The 19,864-nt window shown below is 40.3% G+C and overlaps 1 protein-coding gene across 2 annotated transcripts in view; it reads right to left on the reverse strand.

Annotated features, from left to right (window-relative positions):
* Positions 1-19,864, reverse strand: part of TSPAN12 (tetraspanin 12) — a 73,462-nt gene that overhangs the window by 15,787 nt on the left and 37,811 nt on the right. For both annotated transcript variants that reach the window (XM_036425410.2, XM_045576295.1), the window contains exons 5-7: positions 14,271-14,345; positions 10,219-10,326; positions 4,653-4,796 (exon numbers count right to left, since the gene is read on the reverse strand). In XM_036425410.2, coding sequence (XP_036281303.1) covers positions 4,653-4,796; positions 10,219-10,326; positions 14,271-14,345 — 327 coding nt within the window. The remainder of the gene's footprint in view (positions 1-4,652; positions 4,797-10,218; positions 10,327-14,270; positions 14,346-19,864) is intronic.

Consider the following 19,864-nt stretch of genomic DNA (forward strand, 5'->3'; position numbering starts at 1 on the left):
ATAAAACATTATTGGGTCAGGGACCAAGCAGGCCACCAGATGGTTGAGGATGATTTATTTCCTTGATTTCAGACCTCTGAACAGAAATCGCAGGAAGAAAGTCAGTTCTTATCTCGGAGCTAACAGAATATGAAAGATAAAAGGGACCTTGAAGTTCATCTAGTCCAGATTCCCTCTTAATTTAAAAACCCATTCTAACACCAGTGATCTTGACTTTAATATTTTTTAGAGATAAGACACTCACTATTTTACAAGAGAACCTGTACCACAATTGGACGGATTTTGATGAGCAAGCTCTTCCTTCTACTGACTCAAAATTTCCTTCCTGTGACTCCCGCCCTGGGAGCAGCAATGGGTAAGTCCAGTTCCTGTTCTGATTGATGAACTTTGAAATACTTGAGGACATCTGAAATATCTCCCCTTAGGACTCACTGCTTCAGAATAAACATTGCAAACACCTCCAACTGTCCCTCCCTTGTTCTTCTTTCTAGATCCCTCTTCTTCCACGTGGATGATCCTCAAGCACACTGCAATTAGAAAATGCGCCCTTGACCAGAATCGAACCTGGGACCCTCCAGTCAGCAGGCCGACACTCTATCCACTGAGCCAAACCGGCTTTGGCATTAGTGATGGATTTAATTGTACCTGTACCGTAAAGCTACTAAGTGATTCACGTTGGTAAAGCAACTACATATATAATGATGCACTATAACATTACCAATAGCAACATCTGTTATTAATTAGAAAGTGCAAAAGCAGATTACTCTGATATAATGAACCTCCATCTCTGCTGGAATTCTGTCTAAAGAAATATCTCATAACTGACAATGCCAGGTTGCTACTGAAGGTCTTTTGATGAAAATATGAAAAACTTTTTAAATAAACTGGGCCCTCAGATTTGCACAGGCACAACAGTGTGGCATCTTTCCAGCTTAAAATTCATGGAACAAGCAATTATCAACATCCTGAAAGTAAAGAATCCCATTATAAATATTACTAGTGGAGACCATTAAGATAAGCTAGTAAAATTGAATTGCACTTTTACAAGAAATTTTTATTAAATGTTAACTGCAGGCTTTTCAACTAAATAAAATAAAGCTGAAGTAAAGACATTGTGGGAACATCTGGAAAATTGATACACATTTTGCTATTCTCATGGTCAATATTGGTAATAATCATATTATCAGTATTAATCACTAAAGAAAATAGAAATCACTATACACTGAGTGGCCAGAATATTATGATCTCTGAACGCATAATAATCTGGCCACTCAGTGTATATTCCTATATAATAAAAGGCTAATATGCAAATTGTCCTCTCGACCAGGAGTTCGATCAGCTGGCAGGTTGGCCAATTACCCATGTCCCCTCCTCCTGGCCAGGCTGGACCCCACCCATGCATAAATTCATACAGAGTGGCCAGATTATTATGCATTCGGAGATCATAATAATCTGGCCACTCAGTGTATTTGGGGGTATAGTCCAATAATTTCCCATACTGACTTGCCACTCCTAAAACTAATAGATGAATTAAGTTTACACAGGGTAAGTTTACACAGGGTAAGTTAGTTCACATGTTTACATTTGTACCTATACTATAACCATCTCTGTGTGTGTTAAATCTAGTGGTGTTGTAATGTGTGTGAATGTGCACAATTATGCCTGCGTTTAATTTTTCTTAGAAATGTTCAGCACTGCTTCTGCTTTGTGGAATAAGCAGACTTTGACTGTTGTATTTGTTAGCTGGCCATCCCTGCTACCAGCCAATATTCAGCTTTCACCCAGAACACAAGAGCACAACCACCGAGGAACTCAGGGACACTGACCCAGCCATTCTTTGTTCGATATACAAGACCTTGTAATTCTTTTTTATTCAAAGCCAAAATGTTACTAAGCATAATATGTTTTAAATGATAATATCCAGCACAATGCTTCTCAGTAGCATGAGGCATGACGATAAGTATTTTGGTTACCTTTTAAAATAAACAACCTGAGTTACTCAGCTGTTTCAACAAATCTTGTTATGACTTGAATGGTGTCCCCTCCCAATGCTTATGCTGAGGTCCGAATCCCCACTAACTCAGAATCGGATCTTACTTCGACGCAGAGTTGTTGCAGGTGTGATTAGTTAAGACGAGGTCAGACAGGAGAGGAGTGAGTGACTAGCATCCTTGTAAAAAGGGAAATTTGGAGACGGACACAAACAAGAGGAACTCCGTGGGAAGGTGAAGGCAGAGCAGGCGGTGCTGCAAGCCGAAGAGTGCCAATGATGGCATCCAGCTACAGAAGGTGAGGGAGAGGCTGGGGTAGGTTCTTCCTCGTTCCCATCAGAAGGAACCAGCCCTGCTTACTAGCACACCTCCATCTCAGATCCACAGCCTCCAAACCAGGAGACAAGTACCTGCTGTTGAAGTAACTCACTTAGTGGCACTCTGTTATAATAGCCCTGGGGAAAAAATAAATTGTGAACCTCTTAAAAAAAAAAAATACCCGGCCCTCTTTCTTGCATGTGCCTTTGGAGCCCAAAGCACTTTATTTTGGACATCCTTCCAGGTGGCCAGGGCTTGTCCTCTGAGACGATTTTTTTAACAGCCCAAAATTGCTCATATCTGAGACACGGATGTAACAAATCATTTGTGTCAGTATTCCAGTATCTTTTTCAAATTAGTTCCTTTATGCTATAAATTAATGAAGCTCATTCCTGTGCATCTCTACAATTGCCTTTGGCAGACTGGCTAAAAGATGTTTTGAACAATGTTAGTATCTCGAGGAAAAAACGCCTAACCTCCTAAGGTCATGATCTTGAAACACATAAAAAGACATGTTTTATAAATCCTGGTATGATTTTTTCTTACAGTTTCATTCTTTATAGCATATACTGTGTGTGTGTGTGTGTGTGTGTGTGTGTGTGTGTGTGTGTGTTGTATTATGAGTGTGTCTGTTAAGCCAGAGGTTTGAATAGTGCTCTGTGCACCCAGGTGCTTGCCTGGAGATGTATCTGGGAAATGATTCGGCTCCTCAGCCTGGGCAGCTTCCTTTCCATTCTGAGCTTCCCCTCTGGATAGAGGCTGCAGTAAAACTTGGGTGAGGATGGAAATATCTTACATCTGCCTGATCCGCCACAGGAAGAGCTAACTCGGAGAGGCTGTTGAGCACTTGAAATGTGGCTAGCGCATGCCAAAACCGGTTTGGCTCAGTGGATAGAGTGTCGGCCTGCAGACTGAGGGGTCCCGGGTTTGATTCCGGTCAGGGGCATGTACATTGGTTGTGGGCACATCCCCGGTGGGGGGTGTGCAGGAGGCAGTTGGTCGATGTCTCTCACTCATCGATGTTTCTAGCTCTCTAGCTCTCTCTCTTCCTCTCTGTAAGAAATCAATAAAATATATTTAGAAAAAAGGGAAAAAAAGGAAGAAAGAAAGAAAAGAAAGAAATGTGGCTAGCGCAGCAGAGGGAATGAAAATGGTATTTGATTTCATTTTCATTCAAGTGGCTACAGATAGCTCTCGCTGCTGTACAGGATGATGTATTCTAGATTTTAATTGGAAGAAAAAGAATTCTGTGGCTAAAAACACTTGAAAATCACCACAAAAAGTGAAGTGATAGGAAAACTTCTGCTAACAAGGAATAAGAGATTATTCTGATAAATTCTTCCAAAAAACACAAATATGCAAGTTTCTTGGGCAGGGGACAACTGATTTTCATTCCAGCGAGCATCTAACTCCATTCCAACGGCTAACTAAAACTCCCATCACTGCTCACTACTAGCAGGGGAGAGGGGAGAGGCCAGCACTTTCTTTGGAGAGTCGGATTTTCCCTACACATTTTAATCTAATGGTATGTGGAGGTCCTATCCAGTGTGGTCGGCAAACTGCGGCTCGCTAGCCACATGTGGCTCTTTGGCCCCTTGAGTTTTTAACAAGGGCCATCTTAGGAGCACCCTAATTAAGTTAATAATAATGTACCTACCTATATAGTTTAAGTTTAAAAAATTTGGCTCTCAAAAGAAATTTCTGTCTTTGTACTGTTGATATTTGGCTCTGCTGACTAATGAATTTGCCGACCACTGTTCTATACCATAGTCCACTCAGGAACTCCAATGTGTGTTTTCCTGACCTCCAGAGTCAGCTACACCCTCTGTCTGCATCTGTTTTCAAAGGACCCTGAGGAGGGGGCAAGAGAACTTGATTCTTAGACAACAGATTTTAAAATCCAATTAATTCTAAAACCCACACCTTCCCAATGTTCTGTTCAGTGTTCAGATTTGTATATTAATTTTTAAAAAATATTTTATTGATTTTTTTACAGAGAAGAAGGGAGAGGGAGAGAAAGTTAGAAACATCGATGAGAGAAAAGCATCAATCAGCTGCCTCCTGCACACCCCCTCCTGGGGATGTGTTCGCAAACAAGGTACATGCCCTTGACTGGGATCGAACTTAGGACCCTTGAGTCCACAGGCCGACACTCTATCCACTGAGCCAAACCAGTCAGGGCTGTACATTAATTTTTACCTTTATCCTGTTTTTCCACATACCAGAGCAAAAATTTCAAGTGCCTTTGTATTTGCACAGAAGAGGTTAGTTCACCGGCATGCTGTGGGTTCTATACTTGTCATTATAAGGAAACTTTTATCCCCGTTTAACATATGGCCTTACCTCTTGGTACAGGTCACTGAGATCTTCCTGGTGGGCCTGTTTGGAGCATCCTGGGAATTCCCTAACGCAGCAGGAGTCTGGGGGCCAGTCCATCTCTGTCATTTCCAGCCAGTCGGTGAAATACACCACTCCACAGCACTTGAACTGTAAAAGAACATGGTCAGGCTCAGAGACTACACAAATATTTTCTTTATTTATAAGAAGTTAAACAGCAGATTTCTTAAATTTTTGTAGCCAAAGCGAACATTATTCTTCGTCACTTAATGACATGTGTACATTCTCGGTGGATGACAGAAATGTCTTAAAGGAGTCCCCAGTGGAACAATTCTGAACACTAATGCCCATAACACCTGAACACAGGCCAAGCAGGACTCAGTCTCCCTCCCCCTCTCCCACCCTAAGGTCCTCCACAAGAGATCTTACAGCCACAGAGTTCATATGCACAACTAACAAGACAAATAGCTCAAACCTTACATTTATCATTAAGCCCCTAGACACCGAAGAGTAGCTGATCAATCTACATGTATATGCCTAGTTACCATTTTAACTGCTTAAAATTCAAATAGTATATTAAATGTTTCTGTAATCTCCAGAGAAGGTTTGTTGACCAAAGTTCCCCTCACAAAGATCACCAGACTTGGGTTCATTTACAAAAAAAAAAAAAAAAAAAAAAATCTCCAAAATTTTTTAAGATGTAAACCTAACTTAGGCCAATAAGTTTTTATCCATCCGAATAAGATACTAGAAATAAACTATCATATTCTATCACGTAAATCACGGAAGAAATGATATTCCTTTAACTTAAGTTAGATTAAGAAAAAATATTTTTCTTTTTCCTTTTCTCTTTGTCTCATTTCCCCAAGGTTTTGCAAAATCTTTCTCTGGCCAAGGTTTAGCTACATTGCTTAAGGATGGATGTAGATTAGGTTCAGAATAATTAACTATGATAAATGTTGGCCCTTGGGTAGAGTGGGTTACTCTTCACAGAGTGAAAAACAAGTGCTATGGGCAGGCTCTGAGAAGAACTCTGCCAAGAGCGATTGGCTCTGTATATTATGGAGCCCAGCACATCCTCCCGTGCCCAGGACTGACACTGTGCCACAAAACACCACAACCCACCATTTCTAACTTCAAAATCCACTGTGAAGAATTCTGAACTTGTCAAGTAAAAGGAAACAAGGAAAATCCTAAAAATGACTATCCATTGTTTTCATTTGCCTAAATGTATAATGTTTAAAAGCAAACATCCCCTTAAGAGTGATTACAAATGATGAATTACTGAACGCCATGAGTAATACTAAAATTTTCCAACAAACTTTAAAATAGTTTTAGTAATTTCCTTTTATAAACTCGTTCTCAAAGCCATGCATATATATCAGAAGCATCACACATTAAGTCAAACATCATTTGACATCACAGATTTCATGTCATTAAGATTCCATAAAAAAAAATTGTATGCGGTAAAAAGACTCTACTTTCTAAAAACCATACACGACTTACAAGAGTTCCAAGTCAGTCTTTTAAAAACCCTTGCACTGAGAGAGAACGAGCCTCTATCGTTTCCTAACGACATGTGTTTTTTCTGGTTGATGACAGAAGAATAGCTCTTGGCACATTCTCACCCCATCCACAACAGGGCGGCCCATTCATCTGGCCTTGTCAGGAAATGAGGTGTTCCACAGAAATTGCTTCTTCCAAATTGCTTACGCATATCACCTGCGGTGCCAAACTTTTTTTTTAAATGTTAATGTCACTGAGATATTTTTTTTCTTGGTACACAGTTGTTTTTCATCCTTAGCTGAAGATACCGAATTGAAACTTTTCCTAAAAACTCCCTTAAGCAAAGCCATTATGATGCCCTGTAGGACTGTGGTCTACATCTCCCTGTGGTTTTCCAGCCTCCCTCAAAACCACAGCGTGAGGCAGGGCCACTCTAGCTAGCATTGTATCAAAGTCAAGAAAATCCCATAACCATATAAATCCCATTTTATTAGGTCTAGTAATAATTAATGTCGTTTTCTAATACCTTTTTAAAATCGAATTTATTTAAACAATACAACAAAATTTAATCAACAATATAGTTGCCGTTGTTTTCTACTACTTGTGCCCAACGCTCAGGAAGCATTTTAATCCCTCTGTTGTAAAATTCTTGTGATTTTGATGCAAAAAATTCGGTCAATGCATTTTTGAGGCATTCTTCATTATTAAATTTTTTTCCAAGAAGAAAGTTTTGCAAAGAACGAAACAAATGGTAATCAGAAGGGGCAATATCAGGAGAATATGCAGGTTGAGGGAGAACTTCCCATTCCAACTGGCGCAGTTTTTCAGCAGTGATTCTTGCAGTATGCGGTCGTGCATTGTCCTGGTGAAGAATTACGCCCTTCCGATTAATCAGCGAGGGTTCTTTCTCTCTTAAAGCTTGGGCTAACCTTTCCAAATGGGCACTATACACTGCACTTGTAATGGTTTGGTTAGATGGTGAAAGTTCATAATGAAGAATTCCTTTAAAATTCCACCAAACACACAACATCACTTTTTTCGCATGCAAGTCAGGTTTTGGCGTGGGCTGCGGAGCCTCATTTTTGTCCAACCATTGAGGCCACCTTTTCAAATTAACATACAGCACCCATTGTTCATCTCCGGTAACAAATTTGCTCTAAAAACGGCAAACGGTTTTGACGAGAGAGGAGCGAACTGCAAATTGTGACTCTTTGATTACGGTTGTTGTCGGTCAACTCATGAGGAACCCATTTTCCAAACTTTTGGACTTTGCCAAGTGCACGCAATTGATTGGAAATTGTTTTTTGTGAACAATTTAAAGTTGTCGCAAGCTCTTGTTGGGTAATTTGAGGATTTTGCACCAAAAGAGCTTGAAGAGCTTCTTGATCAAAATTGGACACACGGCCTCGACCACTCTTGTCATCTAACGAAAAATTTCCCTCGCGAAATTTCTCAAACCAACGCTGGCATTTTCTGGCGCTAACTGCATCTTGACCAAGAGCACTACAGATGTTTTTTGCAGCCTCACTTGCTTTTCTTCCTAATTGGAACTCGTAAAGCATGCAGTGCCGAATATGCTCTTCATCTGCCATCTTCTTAGCCCTAGTTTTGCAACAAAAACCAAACCAAACACAAACTTTTTCAAGCAAAACTTGTTAATTGCACTTCACATGTTCTGTAGATACCACGTGTTTGAAGGTTAAGTCAATACAAGTCATCGCCAAGCAAGATTTTAAACGAATGTTTAAAAACGACATTAATTATTACTAGACCCCGATAGATATAAAGAAACTGAGGCTCTGATGGCCCAAGTAACTTGCCAAGATCACAGACTAGCAGGAAGCAGAACCTATTAATTCCAAAGCCTATTCTCCAACCACTATGTTAAAATAAATAACCCCATTTTTAAAAAGCAGGAGGTTTTTTTTGTGTGTGTGTGTGTTTTTTAAATAAGGTATTTAATAAGCACCCCCAGGGCTTGAGAGTCCACGAGGCTGAAGGACATGCGCAGAACAGCACCGAAAGAGTCAGGAAAACAGGCTGGCAGGTCCCTCTCAGCTCTACTATTTATTTTATTCAAAAGGAATACTAGGGGCTGAAAATGCATGCCACCTAAAATTCCTGGTGAAGTCCTCATCCCCAAAAGGTGACCATGTTTGAAGGCAGTGTCTTTGCAGGGGTGATTAAATTAAGGTCATCGGGTGGACCCTAAACCCATATGCCTGATGTCCTTCTAAGGAGATGAAACTGAGACGCAAACACACACAGAGGGAAGCCCACACGAAGCCATAGGAGACAGCCATCCGCAAGCCCAGGACAGAGGCCTCCAAAGAAACCAACCCCGCAGGCCGTGGTCGCAAGCTCTGAGCCTCCAGACAAGTGAGACAGTGCATCTCAGTTGTTTGAGCCCCCAGCCTGTGGTACTTGGCTATAGCCACAGCCCTAGGAAACTAGGACAAGGGTGTGTTTTTAATCCTTTAGGATACCCAGAGGTCTTCACCACCTCCTCTGGGGTGAAATAGGCCCATGATATGGAGGAGGAAATTTAGCATGCAACAAATCTAAAATTTGCAATGCTTGTACATTCTCTAAGTGGAACTCCTTTTCCTACCATTTAAGAAGGAAAAAAAAAAAAGTGCTTTGTTTTTTAACCTGTATTATCATGGTCGACATCACAACCCGCCCCCCTCCAAAATAAATAAAATAAAGAACTCTGGGCACCTTCTACCCAGGGCAGTAGCTAAACACAGCTTCCTTTAAATTCCCTAATGCTTTACTTATTTTTGCTGCATGTTGTTTTTAGTACAAATGAACAGTAAACAAACAAAGTCAGGACACATTCCAATAAACAGGAAATCTGTGTTACAATGATAATGATCACCATCCCAACAGCTCGAACACAAAGAGCCAGATTTGGAGATTATCTGGGACTTGAACTTCTGCCCATATTCAAACCAGAGTAACTGAGCAGAGAGCTGGTTATCCAGCGTGGAAGACACTGGCCCTCCAATGCTGTGCAGCCCAGCGCTAAATAAAATGAAAGGAAACGGATATACTTGGTCATCTGGAAATGTCACTCCCGTCACAAGGAAACTGCTTGGAAGAGAAGCTTGGTTTGAAGCAAGATCAATGATTAAGTTCAAGTCAACAGACTTTCAACATCTAAATATACAGTCCCCATGTGAGCAGATGCTTGCATGTAGTGCTGTGTGGAAGTTAGGTAAGAAAAGCTAAAAGTCCCTGTACTTTGTAATGTTATTGCTAATAACCATAAGCTAAATAAGATCAAAGTTATCTAATCTTCTCAAAAACTCGAGGAGGTATTTTATTATTCCCACTTTACAGCTGAGACTGAAGCTAAGGAGGTAAATTATAGAAGCTCATGAAATAGTAAGCAGGAGAGCCAGAATTTCCTGACTAGAAAGCTCATGCCTTGAGCAACATATTGATTCTTAATTCTCCAGTGAGAATGGCCATTTGTAGTTTATATGATGTTTAAAATACGAATAGCTCTAAAAGTGATGAAAAAGTGATCTATTCAAAGTGAAGGTGGATATTTACTAACTCATGAAAAGGAAACTTCACAGTAGCTTAGTAAAAAGGCTTTTAAAAAAATGAAACTACAGAGAAGCATGTGAAATGTAAAGGAAATGATATATGTGGGAGGAAAGCAGAACCTGGCTTTCCTTAAGGTATTTCTCAATAAAGAATCCCACCGATGGTCACTGAATCACAGGCTTAACTTTTCAGCACAGAGAATGTGACCAAGGCCAAAGCTTTGAACATTTGTTTTGAAAGTAAACCATTTATTCTATACCAGTGGTCAGCAAACCACGGCTCGAGAGCCACATGTGGCTCTTTGGCCCCTTGAGTGTGGCTCTTCCACAGAATACCACGGCCTGGGCAAGATTATTTTGAAGAAGTGGCGTTAGAAGAAGTTTGAGTTTAAAAAACTTGGCTCTCAAAAAAAATTTCAATCGTTGTACTGTTGATATTTGGCTCTGTTAACTAATTAATTTGCCAACCACTGCACTCTACCCTTTACCTCAGCAACGGTAGCACTTACCTCTCTCTGAAAAAAATTCCAAGCGTGCGTAAGCCAGCGGTATCTAGGTAAGCCATAATTTGTCATTCTGGCTTTCAAAGTGACAATGTCTGACCACTGTACTGGAAGCTGAAGATGAAAAACAGAATATCAGCAACTGTTAACACAGAGACACACAGACACACTCAGACACTCACAGATTCACAAACTCGGTCACTCGTAGTCTCATACACATGCTCACACATACTTGGAATGTGCTATAATTAACAAGTACTTTATATTTACTGTAGCCTATGTTAACTCAGAGCTACTAAATACTTACTGGACAATCTCTGCTTGTAGGTTTTTGTACTAAATGTAGAGGTATGTCATATAAAGCAAAGTACTGCCAAGTCAGCTAATGCCAGTATTGAGCTCCAGATGATGGTATGAACATAAAGGGGGGAGAATCAAGAAGAAAAAAAGCTCAACTCAAGGGATAAGTTTGTGAACACCCTTTCAATTTGGATTTCAGAGGCATGCTGGAGTTCTAGAAAGATTAGTACCCAAATGGAAGCATTGTCTGTGCTTCTATACTCAGATCACCTAGCACCGTGTTCCTTGACAGAATGTTTAATCGTGCCAGAGCCGGTACACAGCACAACACCTGACCAGAAATCAAGTCAGCACAACTGTGGGAATGGGGCCCACAAATCCCCATCCCATGGCATGTGCAGAGCTAAAGTGGCTTCCTGGAGTCTGGGCAGACATCCACATCTGGCCTATGGTGTCATACAGACCAGGCTTAGACAAGCAAGCTTGACACTCACTCAAGAACTGGATCACTTGGAAATTTTACTTTAAAAAATAGTGATATCAATAAGGGTAAGTTTAAAAATTCCTGATCACAGACATTCTTCATTTCACCCCCTCTCTGTTAATTTTCTTTTTTATGACTTGGAAATGCCACGGTACAAAAAAAAAAAAAAACACCCCAACATTTACTTGGGCACACAACTGTGTTCCCTACATCACAGCTTAGTGTTCATGTGGTTTCAACAAAGCTCAAGGTGCTAACCAAAGCGCAAGCTACTCACTATAAATTATTATTGCCTCCTATCCTTTTGAGCATAAAATACATGAAAGTGCAATGAATTTTCCAGAAATTTATCATCTGACCTAATATCACTGACAGATATATATATATTTTTTTTTTGAGAGAAGAAATAACAAATAAGAGGTGACAATGTATGGAGAAAAAAATGGAGAAACAGTCTGGTGTCAAATCTTTTGATTTGGTGATTAGGACAGTGTCATTTTTAATGTTATTTTCCAAAATAAATATAAGTTGTTTCTCCCTTTTGGCCACAATCAATCTTGAGACCAAATGTGGCAAGAAACAGAGAAGATCATTGAAGTTCTGGAATAAAGTACTAGGATCCGGTCCTTAAAGGAAAACACTCCTTTGCTGCCTCCTTGCACGGAGCAGCTAAGAGCACAAAGCCGTCTACGCACAGGCTAGGTTTTGTGCAATTTGGCAGCTAGTAAACTTTAGGGGCACTTTTCATTCACACTGCTGTTAGTGAAAAAACAAGTTAAAAACATGTAAAAATTGCTTACTTTTACACAGGCCTTGCTCTATCCTGGTGAAGGATAGATTAATGGAGAAGATTATCATAAGCAGAACCGTGATGTATTCCATCAACTGAAATGACAGTCTGGACCCACCTACTACCACTGTGATACTTAAAAGATATTTGCAGATGGCCCTTAACAGAATAGAAGACAGTATCTAAACAGTAAGGATAAATTCCTTTCGATGAACTAAAGTTTCTTAGAATTATATTAGAACCATAATATTCCCATTCAAATACATTAAATTAATCCATTTCAAACTGTTTTAACTTAGAAGATTTACCAACATTAGTATGGCATAAACACCGTAGAATCATTTTTAAAATCCAGAGAAAGTAAACTCATCTCTAAAAATCCTTTAGTTATCCAAAACAACTCAATCAAAAGCTGAGGTGAGGGGATCAATAATTAATTATACAATTTTCTATATTTTTGCTTGAATGTCAAAGAGACAGATGCATTTTTTAAAAACAGAAGAATTTTAAGAGACCATCTCTTTATCATTAAAACACAAAAAACGGAACCCCTGAAAACAACTAGTTTTTCACCCCCTTACATATGCAAAGTTTTTAGGATAAGAAGTGAAAAATACGATTATTAAAGATAACATGAATATTCCTATTTAATAGATTTCGTTTTCAGAAAGTTTACATTAAATTACTTAGAATCTTTGTCGATTTTTCAGTTTTCATAGAGAAATATAATTACAAGTTCTCTCTTCTTTCTGGGAGTTGTCACACATTGGGGACACTTCAGAGAGCTTTTCAGAGGGATTCAGAGTGGAGGCAGTGTCAAAGCATCATTTACATATAAATTGGAGTATGCAGAGAACCAACTCTTCTGCAATTACCACTTAGTAATCAAAACAGTGTCACAGCAGATTCAGCATAAAATCTTTAATAACTGCATCAGTACCATAAACAACTTCAATTTTCTTACACAGCTGCCGAAATGCCTCTCTCAAACAAATGCAAAAATGATCTGCCTCTCTGCTTAAGAACTCTTACATTTTAAAGAGTTGAAGACTCGATTGGGAAACTGTCACAAATGCCCATGCCCAGTCCTCTGCCCCATCTCCCTCTGCTTATCCCTCTATTCTGATTTAGCAAACCTGGCCTTGAGACCTAGAATGCATAGTTTTGAGAATCACCTTGAGTGACTCCTGATAGCCAATCCAAGGACTCCATGTTGAAAAGCATCATCTTACTGGAATTACCCTGACACTTAAGTGGGGAAATCTGGCCAGCCACCATGAAAACAGCCAGCAATCACAGGCTTGCAGAGGTGTAAACCTACGAACGTCCACCAATAAAGTGAACAAATGGTAAGTAATAATGGCCCACATGAGCAAGAGTGAAGTGCACATGGTTAAAGCAAACATGACTGCTAACATCTTAAGACTTTGAAATTTTTATTCTTATCCATTCTAATCCTATCTAATAAAAAAGATATGCAAATTGACCATCATTCCAGCACACAAGATGGCTACCACAAGATGTCCAGCAGAAGAGGGCAGTTGGGGGTGACCAGGCCTGCAGGGAAGGGCAGTTAGGGGCAATCAGACTGGGAGGGGAGCAGTTAGGCATCAATCAGGCTGGCAGGAGAGTGGTTAGGGGGTGATCAGACTGGCAGGCAGAAGTGGTAAGGGGCAATCAGGAAGGCAGGCAGGCAAGCAGTTGGGAGCCAGCAGTCCTGGATTGTGAGAGGTATAATATGTCCAACTGCCCATTTAGGCCCAATCCTACCAGACTCGGGCCTAAATGGGCAGTTGGTCATTCCTTGAGGGGTCCCAGATTGGAGAGGGTACAGGCTGGGCTGAGGGACACAAGCATCCCCCCCCACCCCCCGGTCCCTGTGCACAAATTTCGTACACTGGGCCTCTAGTATAATTGTAAACATTGGTCCCGTGGCAAAAATAAAAGAGAAAAACTGAAGAGTTGTTTCCATGTAGCCAAGTGTCCAACTGTAAAATGTTTCTAGGCTGGAGGAAACTCAGCAACTCTTCTTGAAGTGGATGATAGCTCAGCGTGGGGCCAACAGGGGGTTCATGCCTCCCAGTCATGGGTGGACAGCTTTTTATAAGGCTTTTGGGCAGATTTTCACACTTTCTTAAACTTGTTGCAAATAAGAATCTTTCCCAACTATACACTCCAAAATTGGTAAAACTACTTTAAAACATATATTATTTTAAAGCTAATATATCCATGTTTAAGCAATCTGTGGAATTAAAAATACATATCAGAGTACACCAAATAAAATATTGCAAATTAGGGTTTGGAGCTATGCTTTAGACACAGAAAAGACGGTGTTACTTTTCAGAAGGAGTGGGACTACATGCTGTTATATGGTATAAATATTCAAATCAAGAACCAGGTGCCTAAATTACTCCAAAGGATCTGACCTATAAGGCTGACCTGGATATAGTTTCAGATTGTGACTGTATCCCATTTTGAACTCACCATAATTTCCTGCTCATATGTCCAAACACCACAAGCCAGTTCCACACAGAAAATGACAAGCAAACTTCCAAAATACTGTGGAAAAACAGAAAATTAATGCTGTTAGAGTAGATTCAAAGTCAAATGTGGTCATCTGAGACAAGCTAAATAGTACTCAGTGCTGTTTATCCAGGGAAAGAGAGAGGCACACATCTGGGAAGCGCCCTCAGGAACAGATGGGGGAAATTTCAGCAACTCAGAGACATCTGCAGACAACACTGAATATCCACCTAGTGCTCTATTCATCAAATACTTTCCTAATTTTTTTTTTTATTAATCTTTATCCGAGGATATTTTTCCATTGATTTCTAGAGAGAGTGGAAGGGAGCAGGGGAGACAGGGAGATAGAGAGAAACATCAATGTGAAAGAGACACATCTATTGGTTGTCTCTCACACGCACACTGACCGAGCCTGCAATCAAGGTACATGCCCTTGACCATAATCAAACTTGGGACCCTTCAGTCCACAGGCCAATGCTCTATCCACTGAACCAAACTAGCTAGGGCTCAAATACTTTCATAATTAATTCATTCAAAAACCTTGTGAAATGGATAGATCTACCTCATTTTGCAAACGAGAAAATCAATGCAAAAAGTAGATAATGTGAGTTGCTCACGAATGTGCATAGTAAATTTTGGAGAAGCTGCCAGCCATGTTCTCTATTGTACACCTTGTCAGCTCTCCAGTTGTGCAGATAACTTTACAGAAGTAAGTAGTAAAAGTGTGAGAAAGAATGGGGTTCTCTGAAAGTTCTGTGCACTAATTTCACCAGAAAAAAACAGTGCCACTGTTCTCGAATCTTCCACTCTGCTTCTGGTGCTGGGTCAGAATGGGAGTACCAGGTTGTGATTGATTATTTCCTTTCACTGGAGTGGCAACTCCCTTAAGGCCAGGAACTTTGTTGTGTTCCTCATCACAAAGCAAGGGTTCCATAAAAGCATAAATGCAGACAGAGCAGATGGCCATGTGGTCAGGGACCAGGAGCTCCCTGGGGCTGGGTGATCGGGAGAGGCCTGTTCATGAAGGGAACCTTTAAGGTGAATCTGTAATGACAAGGAGAGGGTGATGCTGTGATGATGTGTGGGAAAACAACTAGGAAGAGGCAATATCAAAAGCAAGGCCACCTTTCAGGGTGAGCTAGTCAATCAAGAACTCAGTGGTACCTGGATGGGAAAGGTACAGGGCACAGATTTACTTGATCTTACAACAAATTAAATTCCAAATGTAATTCAAAGAAAATGTGTTTTTTGTTGCAAATGATGCTGCAGCTTCATGGTCAGAGGTCTCTGCTTCATTGCCACTGCATTCGCCTCAAACATCCCATCTTCTAATTCCAAGGAAAACTTTTAATATAGCATACACAGCTCAACTGCATTTATGCTTACATTTTCTTATTTGTGTGTTTGTGTTTTTAGAGAGAGAGGAAGTGGGGGAGAGAGACACACACACACACATGGACTTGCTGTTCTACTTTTATGCATTCATTGGTTGACTCTTGCCTGAGCCCAGACCAGGGATTGAATGAACCTGCAACTTTGGTGTATCAGGACGGCGCTCTAAGCAACTGAGCTACTCAGCTAGGGCTGCGATTCCTTTTCCAGTGCCCTCTGAGTCCTAGATAAAGGCATCCTCGTGTTGGTTATTGCACAAAGAGTCACTCTGCCATTAATTGGTTTAAGGCTGGATCTAATTGAGGCATCTATGAGGCACGGTACTAACTAACCCATCGTTTTAATAAAACAAAACTAACCAAGAATTAAGCTACAGCTTCGCTGAGCTTGGAAGTGTACTTATGTGTCATATTTCACTACAAAACCACCGGTTGTCTTCAACAGTATTGGGAACATGTATGTATACACGATTCTGGTAATGTGTCTCTCATGTTTCTTACTTTCCCAGCACACGTGGTTTCATGAGAGGATCTGTACCAACCTAGTTTGCAGATCTGTTCTCTTCTCTCTTCTCCTTACTGCTATCCTACTAGAATGTCGTAAAGAGCTCTGAATTTGAAGTCAGAAGATTGAAGTTCAAATACAGCTCTGAAACACACTCTGTGACCTTCTGGCAAAATCATTATACTGCCCTGGCCTCAGTTTGCTCATCTGTATAATGAAATAAAACATAAGGCCTTCTTTACTGCTATGAAGGTTGATTTGAAAAATGGGAAAGTGCTTTGAAAAAATTTAATCTCAACCAAAGTCATTTCTCCATCTATTTATTTATTTATTTATTTATTTTATTTATTTTTTTAAAGAGAGAGTGGAAGAGAGAGGAAAAGAGAAGAAAAGACAGAGAGAAATATCACTCAATTGATTGTCTCCTGCATGAGCCCTAACCAGGACCTGGGCCAGGAAGGAGCCTGCAACCAAGGTATGTGCCCTTGACCAGAATTGAATCTGGGACCCTTCAGTCCACAGGCTGACGCTCTATCAAAGCAGCTAGGGCTGAAAATTCATAAATTTCAAAGTTGTGAAGTATTATATCAACACCGTTCTGAACTAGTCTGTGACACACAATCCAATATTAACTGGTCCATTTCTCCCGGACTTAGCCTTCATGTCCAGCGGTATGCCACGGTTTCTTCCTCGTCATTATTTTCCAGTATTTCATCTCCTGTTCTTTACCGTTTTGCTTTATTCCATCTCCTTCGTATCAGGGTTTCTCTGCTGGCTGCACATCAATCCCGGGAGGCTTCGGCGTCTAAGCCAGCTGGCTGCCTCCCCACGAGTCTCGGGCTCCCTGATCTGCCAGACCACCAGTTCTGACTGGCAGATAGCCTATCCTTAAACATCATTTCATCCCCGGTGTCTAAACAGTAGCTGTCACACAGCAGGCGTTCAATAAATGTCAGTGGAAATAATGATCAGCTCACCAACTGAAGAAAAACACACACACACACACACACACACACACACACACAATTTCAGCTTTCCTTGAGTTTCTCTAAATGAGAGTTTCTGGTTATCCTTTGACTCCCTGGGACTTCTGCTTACACATTTCTATTTTAAATATTGCCTTTGTTTTGCTATGGGAATTATATGATGATAATTTAGTGTTCCTTTAAGCATTTAAGACAATTGACAAGGCTGAAAAAAAGAAACAAGCAGAAACCGGTGTGGCTCAGTGGATAGAGCATCAGCCTGGGGACTGAAGGGTCCCGGGTTGGATTCCCGTCAAGGGCATGTACCTTGGTTGCGGGCACATCCCCAGTAGGGGGCGTGCAAGAGGCAGCTGATCGATGATTCTCTCTCATGGATGTTTCTAACTCTCTATCCCTCTCTCTTCCTCTCTGTAAAAAATCAATAATATATAAATATATAAATATATAAATATTTATTTATTTATTTATTTATTTATTATTTTTATTATTTTTTTAAAGCTAATCTTAAAAAAAAAATAAAAAAAATAAAAAAACCAAACACCAATATACAGGCTCCCCATATTTCCCAGTTTACTATTATCTAAACTTACTTTAAATGAAGACTGGAAAAGCGTGTGCTTAGACAAGGAAATGAAAATGCAATTATTTGCATTATACACTCTTTTATTTGCTTTAAATATTATTAAATACTGAGTTCCTTAAAATAGCTAAGTTCTCCTACTGTAATTAAAGTTAAATTTGTGTTATACAAAGAAGTTTTATTCCTAAGCATAATGTTCATTAAAATGTAATCAAATCAGGCAAGCTGATAATAGGATACAGGCCCAAAATGATGTAATTAATTTGTGATCCCCCCCCCCCATCAAATCTCTCAAGCTGAGAATAATTAATTTTAGTTAAAATACGAGGGCCCTTGCCCTGGTCTAGCGGTTCAGTGAGTTGGAGCTTCATCCTATACATCAAAAGGTGGCGGGTTCAATCCCTAGTTGGGGTGCTTATGGGATGGAGGCAATGGTTGATGTTTCTTTTTCTCTCTCTCTCTTTTTCTCTGTCCCTCCCATCCTGCCTTCCTTTTTTCTCTCAAATCAATAAAAACGTATCCTCAAGTAAGGATTAAAAAAAAAAAAAAAGTGCCCTCACTGGGTTAGATAATAGATTTTATAAAACACTGCATGTGAAATTTGCTTTGTTGATTTTTTTTTTTTTTTAACTATACAAATGGAAGAACACGGGCTCTGAAATAAAAGAGACCTGGCTTCAGATTCTGGCTCCTCGTAGACCAATTGGATGACCTTGAGCAAACCACTAAGCCTCCGTTTCCTCCGGTGTAAGATAAGAATGTTAAAGCTGCCTTGCAGTGTTGTACTAAGGATTCAGGCAGGTCAGATGCTGTCTCGTGATAAGCACGGCCTAAAGATAACCGTTATTAACCAGATGACAGCATCTGTTAGAATATAAACTCCATGAGGACAGGAGGTATCCTGTAATGCCTTAAATACCATACTGAACACACGCCCTGACATAGGACACATACCCAGTGCGCATTTCCTGAGTAGATGTAACTGTGATTGGAGGTGGTGAATAAAACTCTTCATCTCCACCTAAGACTATCAGCGTTGTTCTCACTGAAGCACAAGGAAAATCCCCGTCCAGTGCAAACATAGCTGGTATTCTTTCAAAACATCTTTATTGGGAAACTAAAGCAGGAAGGGTGTGGAGGGTGTGGAATCCAACTTTTTTTTATTAAAATACTGAAGTCCATTCGTCTGTTATTTTAAACTAAAGTTGACCAAAGAAATGGCAAGAATGGCAAAGGCTACCAATATTGTCCCCTGCAAGTATCTGAGAAAAAAGGGAGGGGCATAAAATTTCACTTTCCTATGGAAGCCCCTCGTGACTTGTAGGTAAATTCATCCCCCAAATAGAAATAAAGGACATTCATCACCATTACTGAATGTTTCATCTTATTCTATGTGTGCAGACAAAATAGGAAAATCTCAAGGAAGTCCTTCTTAAAGGAACATTTATTTATAAAAATGATTGGGTTCCCTGTCACTCCCACTCCCCAGGATTTTCTAATAGAGAAAGCAGATTAAACACCTCCCCTTGTCCTCTGTCCCTCTAGAATTTTCACTGGAAAAAAAATAAAGTGATATTTTAAAAGGTATAAACTTGCCAGGCTGTTGTGGCTCAGGGTTGAGCATCAACACATAAACCAGGAGGTCACAGTTTGAGTCCCAGTGGGGTACAAGCCTGGGTGGCAGGCTCGATCCTCAGTAGGGGGCCTGCACAAGGCAGCTTACTGATCCATGATTCTCTCTCATCATTGATGTTTCTATCTCTCTCTCCCTCTCTCTTCCTCTCTATAGTCAATAAAAATGTATTTAAAGGGTATAACATAGAGAGAAAGGGAAAGAACAACAGTAAGTATATTTTGGAAGGTGCAAAGATGGAAACATAGCAAATTGTTCAACAGTCTCTCAAAAGCTGAATGTTTAACCAGTACTGGGGAGAGTTTGGAACAACCTAACTCGGCAAACCTCGGCTCTCAAGCCACATGCAGCTCTTTGGCCCCTTGAGTGTTCTAATGCCACTTCTTCAAAATGGACTCGCCCAGGCCAAAAACCAACTTCTGCGCATGGGCCCTAAAGTTCCAGTCACACTACATGTGCG

Source organism: Pipistrellus kuhlii, unplaced genomic scaffold (assembly GCF_014108245.1).
Source record: "Pipistrellus kuhlii isolate mPipKuh1 unplaced genomic scaffold, mPipKuh1.p scaffold_m20_p_10, whole genome shotgun sequence".
NCBI lineage: Eukaryota > Metazoa > Chordata > Mammalia > Chiroptera > Vespertilionidae > Pipistrellus > Pipistrellus kuhlii.